Source organism: Erigeron canadensis, chromosome 7 (genome assembly GCF_010389155.1).
Source record: "Erigeron canadensis isolate Cc75 chromosome 7, C_canadensis_v1, whole genome shotgun sequence".
NCBI lineage: Eukaryota > Viridiplantae > Streptophyta > Magnoliopsida > Asterales > Asteraceae > Erigeron > Erigeron canadensis.
Window position 1 is genome coordinate 7,680,676 of NC_057767.1, and position 8,618 is coordinate 7,689,293.

General features: G+C 33.0%; 1 protein-coding gene across 1 annotated transcript; it reads right to left on the minus strand.

The window, feature by feature from the left end:
* Positions 1–7,810, minus strand: LOC122607296 (mannose-P-dolichol utilization defect 1 protein homolog 2). The gene is made up of 8 exons (XM_043780236.1): positions 7,512–7,810; positions 5,363–5,516; positions 5,161–5,233; positions 4,952–5,018; positions 4,803–4,862; positions 976–1,036; positions 848–889; positions 1–382 (listed from the first exon to the last, which is right to left on the minus strand). The coding sequence occupies exons 1-8, from the start codon at positions 7,665–7,667 to the stop codon at positions 270–272; spliced, it is 726 nt and encodes a 241-aa protein (XP_043636171.1). The 5' UTR covers positions 7,668–7,810; the 3' UTR covers positions 1–269.
* Positions 7,811–8,618: the final 808 nt, after the last annotated feature.

Here is an 8,618-nt window from a genome sequence, read left to right on the forward strand (position 1 = left end):
TTAGCATTTCAACTCAAACAAAGAAAAAAACACTATAAAACAACAATCGACAATGTTATAATCACCTTATACAACCAACAAATGTAAAACTACTTGACTACCTGGGTGAACTGCTATCATTTCAAGATACTTGTTAGATCCATATCAATTTACTTGACAAAATGAACACTTTCAGAAATGCCGGAAATAAAGAGCTGTATCAGATCAAAGATAGATTTTGTATGAAGAAACTAATGAATGCTGGGATTTTAAGAGGGTCATATGGTCTTCTACTCTGCTTTCTTCCCTTTCTTTGTTGGCTTCTCTTGTGGCTTCTGGTATATCATGATTTGGCTCAAAATTGCACCATTTGTCAATATTCCGAGAACCGAACCCATAACAACTTCAAAACAACATAAAGAATATCAGATTAGAGAGACACGGTTCCCTAACTGAAAAAACTTGGCAGCTGAGCTATAGAAGAGGGGTTCATTGAGCAGGTAAAGAGACTTTTATTAATTAAAGATGATGATTTTCAACTCTTTTACTTGTCATAAGAAAACGAAAGATATGATTTAATTATAACAGGCTTAAATTGAAAAAAATATTTGCTGAAAAGAAAACAACTCAATGGTTTAAGGGCACCCAGTGTTTTTTAATGCTTAACAAGTGAAAAACTCTTTTAAAAAAAATATAGTAATTGAATAAAATAACTTTTGTAGATCACATTTTGACACAATATTCGTTCACGAGAAACCGTTTCAACCCGTACCAACAATTACCAGCTTTGACCCAGACCCGTGGTGACCTTATACCCTACCTGCCCAGTTTTCCACATCTAGTTTTAAGTAGATAGAAAAAAGAGTACCACTTGTTGGAGCTTTTTCTTGAAGGCTGGTAAAAACTCTCACTGCAAAAGAACACACAAACTGCATAAGACAACGTCTAACTCATATAACTATTTAATGGTTTGAGTATTAATAAGAAAGACCTCACCTATAGAACCAGCAGAATTCATAAATGAAGTCAAAAAACTAAGCTCCCCTGTGCTTTTGTTCTGCTCATATACAACACAATCGTCACATAAAGTCAGAAATTCACATTATAGATATGGATATGGAGTTATAAATCATTATAAACATGCACAAAGACTAGATATTATACAACGTCGACGTGTTCATTCATAAGGTTGTTATTCCCCAGAAACCTAGTTTGGAACTTCATCAGTTAAATAACAAGAGATCTCCTTGAAAAAGAGAGCTAACAAGTTTAAGAAATCTTCTCTTATTAACTATGTATTATTATACAAATGAATATAGACGTTATGCCCAATTTCTATTTAAAATCAAAGATCCAAAAGTTTCATGTATCTGTGTATTCCCATTTATCAAAATACGAGGCCACGAATTCATCTATAAAGATCGTATCTATGCATAATATTCAGCCAAATCTCGCGTTTAACAGGTTTGCACAGCGGAAGTAATAACAAGATAAATAAAAGAACATGAGAATTTACATGGTATCTCACACGATGTGTGTGAACTAATCCATGGCTGCAACTAGGGTTTTCTATTAAGCTCAGTACAAAAATTACAATGCATAGACTTTGATATTATATATATGTAGATAGATAGATAATAGTCCGGGGTTTGTTGCTTGGTGAACAAGGAAACCGGTGGGCCTCCTAAACCGCCTACTAAAACCCGCCCTAGGTCCAAAAGAGCGCAAAGACCTTCATAAACCCGGTAATAAGTTGATGAGGTAGGTAACGTGACAATAGTTATAATAAGCATGCTCATTTTCTTACCAGAAATGTCTAACTGAGCATTTTGCCAATTGACTGGGACTAGAAAGATATTTAGACAATGTTTTCCATCAGATACTTAAGATATATAAAGCTAAGTAAAAAATAAAGTTACTATACACTTTCTTTACTTTTTGATATTTAGGGTAACACAAACATTTTAGCTTCATACAAATTGACCTTATAATTAAACCAGAGAAGTACACAGCAATTTCAGTGACTTGCCAATTTTGAAAATTTAGTCCAAACTTCCACTACCCTAAATCTGAAACTGAAACCACAAATCCTGAGCTAAATAAATCCGGATATATATATATATATAGTACAAAAAGTACTATATATATAGGGGTGGGTTATTTATAGTACAAGCATTTAAAAAAGTACAAAAAGTACAAGGTTTTTCCTCTTCTTCTTCCTTCCATCTCCGACCACCACCACCACAACCACCATGATCATCTCCAACCACCACCATGATCCTCCGGCGACGGCGACCATCTTCGGCGAGACTTACACATGTGTAAGTTAACTTTCCGGCGAGAATCAGGTTCGTTTTCGGGTGGATACGGTACGGGCCAGAGGCCCTCATCCGTTCTAAGTTGACCGTCAAGGACGCATATGGGAATCGTATGAATTTGATGGGCGGCGATCCAAGAGATGGTGACGGTTTGCTACGGTACGGGCGAAGCCCTTGCTATGATTTGATGGAAGGAAGAAGGAAGTAAGTTAACTTACACATGTACCACAAAAAGTACATGTACTAGAATTATCTTTCCTATATATATATATATATATATATAGTAGAGATCCAGAGAAAAGATCCGTTTTTTTTTTAGCTTGTTTTTTCGATTTGTTTTCATTTTTTTTTTACCTTTTTCATTCTTTTTTTACGTAAGCCAATCCATAAAAAAAATTTGAAAAAATTAAAAAAATAAAATATTCTAACCCGAGTTAGTGAGTTATACATGTAAGGTTACGGTGCGGGCTTCGCCCTTAAGGATATTAATAGAGGTAGCTGGTGGGAGTGATAGGTCATAGAGGGTGATAGGTTATAGGGGGTGATCGGTGATGGGGTGATCTACTTAACGGGCTTCGCCTTTAGCATCATGGCTTCGCCATAGACCAAGAGGCTTCGCCTATAGCTTACGGACTACGCCCTTTGAAAAAAAAATATTTTTAAAATTTTTTTATATGAAAGTATTTAATTAAAGAGAGAATGAAAAAAAGTGAAAAAATAAAAAAATTAACTAAAAAAAATCAAAAAAAAAATTTTTTTTTAATTTTTTTATATTAAAGTATTTAATTAAAGAGAGAATGAAAAAAAGTGAAAAAAGAAAAAAATTATTTTTTAAATTTTTTTATATGAAAGTATTTAATTAAAGAGAGAATGAAAAAAAGTGAAAAAAGAAAAAAATTAACTAAAAAAAATCAAAAACGAACGGAACCTTCTCTCCCTTCTCTCCTTAAGGTACCTTCTCATTTGATATATATATATATATATATATATTTCTTATATGGATGGCAAATTTTCTTAATTTCTGGAATATATTTTATCTTATCGATATATTCATACTGACATTTAGTCAACACAAAGATTACAGCTTATTGTGGTTCAATATGAAGCTTAAGAAATTGCGATCGCACTCTGTGAATCCTAGTTTACCCCCCTCCCGACAGAGACTATAACCTATGGGCATAAAAGGATATAAGGAACAATTTTCCAAAATTGCTGGAAGTTTAATTGAGCACTTTCATTTATTGAATTATTTTAATTGGATACAATGCCTTCTACATCCCTCTTATACACTTACTTGCAGACAAAAATCTCAAAAGAAACTAAGAGTATTTACAATAAACGCGTTTAAAAGTCAACAGGTTGTAATTTGGGAGTGTGCCATATGCAGAAAAAGGTTAATAAACAAACAGATACAATTATGAAAGAATAACCAGAACGGGCAGGGTATTAGCTTTGAAAGCAGATATGTAACTCCTTCCCGCCAAAAGAAATACTAAAAGCATTAGACATTCTCAATGCTAAAGACCGATTCTAAACCCATATAAATATACATAGTTTGTTTAAATAGAGTCAAAACTATCTGGTGAGCAACTATCTGGTGAGCAACTCTATTTATAACTTTAAAAGATAGGATGTTCACTAGTGTATTGGAAAGGCCATTGGACACTCTAACACTATGTTCTTGAGATTTATTTGAGAAGGAAAGGAAAAGAAACTAAAAGATATTGTAACTTTTTGTGTTCTTGAGTTTTTTTTAAGGAATGAAGTGAAATGATATGAAAGGAAATGGATGAAAGATTTTAGTTTTTTTAGTATAAAATCAATCATCTCACTTTTGGGGTGATTTGGAAGGAAAGAAAGAAGGCCCCTTCTTTTCTAATCACCTATCTCCTCTTCTTTTCTTTCTTCTAAATAAGAACTCAAGAACACAGTGTAAGTGCCATCAAACTATGAGATAGAGATGGCAACCTTCACATAGCCTTCATCAAAATTATTACCGGATGTCAACCAAGGAGGCAACAACCCCTCCCATTGTTCTATGTGATCCCAATGTGATAATATAAAATTTTCAAGGGTTTAAGTGGAACTATTTTGTACAGATACTTCAAATATAACAATCGAAGTGGACGTGGACTTTGGAGATAAGGGTCACGGGATGCAAAAGCTCAGTTGTCAATGTGGACTTAGGACATAAGGGTCACGGGTTCAAATCCGTTCCCACACGTTGGTCCATGGCGCTGAGAGCCTGAGACATCGTGCTGATGCCCGGAACCAAGTCTTGGTGGGGGCTTCTCGTTGGTGCCCAAAAGGCACACGAGATTAAGATGTCCCCGCCAATCTACACTTTTGGAGAAAAAATAAGTCTTTTCTGGAGAGCAAATTGAAAAAGACGTAATGTAAACAGTTGACCCTGTAACCCTATTGATGATACTAAACTCCATACATACATACATTTATTTGCATTAACAACCGCCTGAAAATGATAGTTAAGAAACAGTAACTTACTTTAAAATTTTTCCAAATTTGAGGGACCCTGGCAAAGAAAAATATTGCATGCTGGGATGCCTGAAACAAACAAAATCTTCAATAGAGTTTAGCAAATATCACTTATATAGTAAAAAGAATACCGAAAAGGAAAATAAAAATTCACTTGCATATAGGGCTTCAAAAAGAAAGGGGTCAACTTTGCCAGCTAAGATTGTTGGTGCTAGACCACAATATCTGTAATTATCTCATTCAGGAAATCAGTTTTATATACTTATAGAAGTTGGCCGTGAAACCACTTAATATAAGTAGAGCTATTTAGTATTTACAAGAAATGGACTAGAAACAAAACAATATAACCCCAAACCAAGTAGGATACAGCAATGCACGGATCCATGTTGAGTTACCCACAGGCTGAGAGAAATAATAGATAGTTGCCACCAATATTATAGCTGCAATGGCAAAAAAAATATATATATATATAAAAACTTTCAATTATGATATAAACACTTTAACGCAATTAGGTTCTTCTAAAATCAGAAATTTCAAAATGAAGTAGTATTTTGATGCTTCTTTTTTACCTTGGATCAGTAGAAAGGCCAACTCTCCATAAGCTGAAAATGGAAGTCCATTGTGAAGACAATAGGCCAAAGCAATCGTATAACCAATTACTTCCATCTCAAAGGCCACAACGCTAAGACCTCTCACACTTTTATGTTGAATGATTTTCATTATCTGCAAAAGAAGCATAAATCAAGTAACGTTATGGAATCTGCAGCCTCATCTAAGCGATAAACTTTGAAGGCTTTGCGTTTGGATCACAGACCACTATAGGTATGGGTTTTTTTTAGGGTGAAGTTTAATAAAACTCAACCCTTTTTGTGTGTTTGGAAATCCTTGATTCAGAGAATCTCTGAAACCCTCTCCCTTAAACAAACAAACACCAACCATCTCTTTCATTTCCACCCTTCCATTCCAATACCCTCAAACCAAACACACCCGCAATAGCATGTAATCAGAAATTACAACAATTTGATTTATTAAACTTAAAGTGATTAAGAATGTACTAACAATTATTACAACCTACATATTAAGAGCTCTAGCCGAAAGTCACAAAATTGGAAGCTTGAGAATATTTGATTTATTGCACAATTCCACATATGAACTTATTACATATACATTGATAAGTACTTGCAGGATGTGCTATGCAACAGATTTCTAACTTTCCTATTAACCCCACTAAGGGGTATATTAAACAACTGAATGATAACGATAATCATTACAAAGTAGTGAATGATAACGATAATCATTAAATATGGTTATGGCGTATATTAAACTACTGAATGAATCATTACAAAGTAGTGAAATGAGGAGCATTCCTCAATAGTTTAGTGGCAATGAAAATTCATTAACTCTCTCCTTCTTCCTCATAGGTTGTAATAATTCCAGCACTTTAGCTCCGTCTTTTTTTTTTCCCGGTCATCAAAATTCATACAAAGTTTATTACATATCTTTTCTAACTTTCGGTCCTCCATCGTCATTCCAAATATCCAACCCTTTCTATTTAGTCTCTTATTTTATCAATGATTAAAAGAAAAGGCAGCTAGGCAAGCACTTATCTTTCTTTCACTCCAATGCTCAATTATGCATACAGCTATAAAATAAGAAACATCAGATACCCGCTCGGTTTCTTGTGAAATACGCGTATCAGAAGTGATCATGTGATACACAAATCTTCCACACGTTTTGTTCGTGTGTTTAATTTTAAATTTTCTTTTCAGTGTGACTCAACGTAAACAAAAAAGAAACTCGATCTGATATTGACATTGCCGTTACATTGATAACAAGACCTAACATCCACTCCGTCGTTCTTATATTTTCAAGCATTGGCATCAACCGTGTCCATTTTTTATTCTATATTTGCTACGTTAATCCTAAATATCGGTTATAACTTATATAACTATTACAAATTAAAAATAACCATCTCCAAGGCGTCCTAGTGGTAAGGCATCCTAGAATTCTTAAAAGATACTCGGGTTCAAACCGGTAAACATCTTGGAACCGTAAACGACTGTCTGAATACTCTCGTAAATCATAGCTAAAGGCACAACCTTCCCCAGGTAAAGTAACCCGATTTACAAGTTATAACATATCACATATATATATACAATTACAGTTACAAATAATTTGGTACTATAAGATTTGACAATTTATATATCTATACTATATTATAAAGCAGATTCCTTCCGGATTTTCAACATTAAATTGAAATTTTCAATATTGATTTTAAGTACATCCCCAAAATACCCCTCTCATCTATTCTATATTTATCTAAAATAACCATAATACCCTTTCTCTCTCCTCAAATCTCAACCAATCATCTTTTTTCTCTCTCCTCCATAAATCATTTATTCCTCCAATTTATTCAAAATCTTATATCTCAAAAATCATACGTCGATAAATTATAAAAATTGTATGGGTGTTCTTAAAATTTCATGCTCTTTCACTAGAGATGTCATTCAATATACTTTCGACGAATTTTTAAATCCGAGGGCGGAGGGCGGAGGCCGTAGGCATTTGACTATCACATTCTCTGGACCTAGCTATCACCCCACCACTGTAACGTGCGGGTACTTCCTCTCGTATATATATAAAGCCTAAATGGGCACTAATAATTTAATTTAATATAATGAAATAATTAATATAATTATGAAGAAGAAGTAAGCTGACCTGAGGGAGTTTAACGGTGGTAGAAGCAGCGACGATGGCGTAACCTAAAAGTTTAGAAATTAAGGGAAGTAAACAGTCTTTTTCAGGGAATTTTCCGTTACTTAACGATCCAAATACACAGCTGAAATCCATTCCCATGATTTCCATTTTCACCATTTTTTTTATTTTTTTCTTTTTTGGAATTCGCTCCCCACGGTGGGATTTTAATTCCGGTGTGGTTAGTCAGATTTATTTATACATATTTTTTTGATTTTTTTTTTTTCAATTGTGAAAATCGAATGGGTTTCGTTGGGTTGGGTGACTTGGGTCCGTTTAATCCGGTTATTATATATATTTAGAAATTTATGGGCCTAATTTAATTTTGGGTCTCTTTTTACTTAACATGTAAATAAATACGGTACATGTATTATCCATATTATCGACTCGTTACTCATTCGACTCGAACACTTGAATTTATGTCTCGAGTTATATGAGTCATGATATATATTATATATTATATATATATATTAGGTACTTAACCCGCGCGATGCGCAAATTTTTATAAGTTTACATAATTATTTATAAGGTATTGTTAATAACAACTCTTATTATTAATCAACCTCTTAATTCGCTTTCATTGTATTAAATCTCGGTTTCCATTGTAGAAACTTATTTGCATATATCATTTCACATTGTACTCCATCATGTTTGTTGAGAAATATTTGGCAAATTTGAAATATATTTAAGATAATATTTGACTGATCAAAGAAAGTATATTTAAATTTTAAATTTTTGATAGATAAAAATTAAATAATTATTGTTGCTTTGGATTTAAAGTGAGGTTTGGAAAGACTTAATAGGTTAGTTATTATAAATATGAATATAGATATTATTTAAATGTAGATTTAGATTTAGATATATAATCTATCAATTGACATATTTATTTGTGAGTGATATATAATTAGTTTATTTGTGAATCATTAAATGATACACAGAGATTTAAGAAAAAAGAAATATATTTGACGACTTCTCATTTGATTACATTTTGTAATACTTATTAATTTTCTAATCCTATTAAGATTCCTTTTTATCTATGTTAATTTTCAAATATATCTATCCATCTTTCCG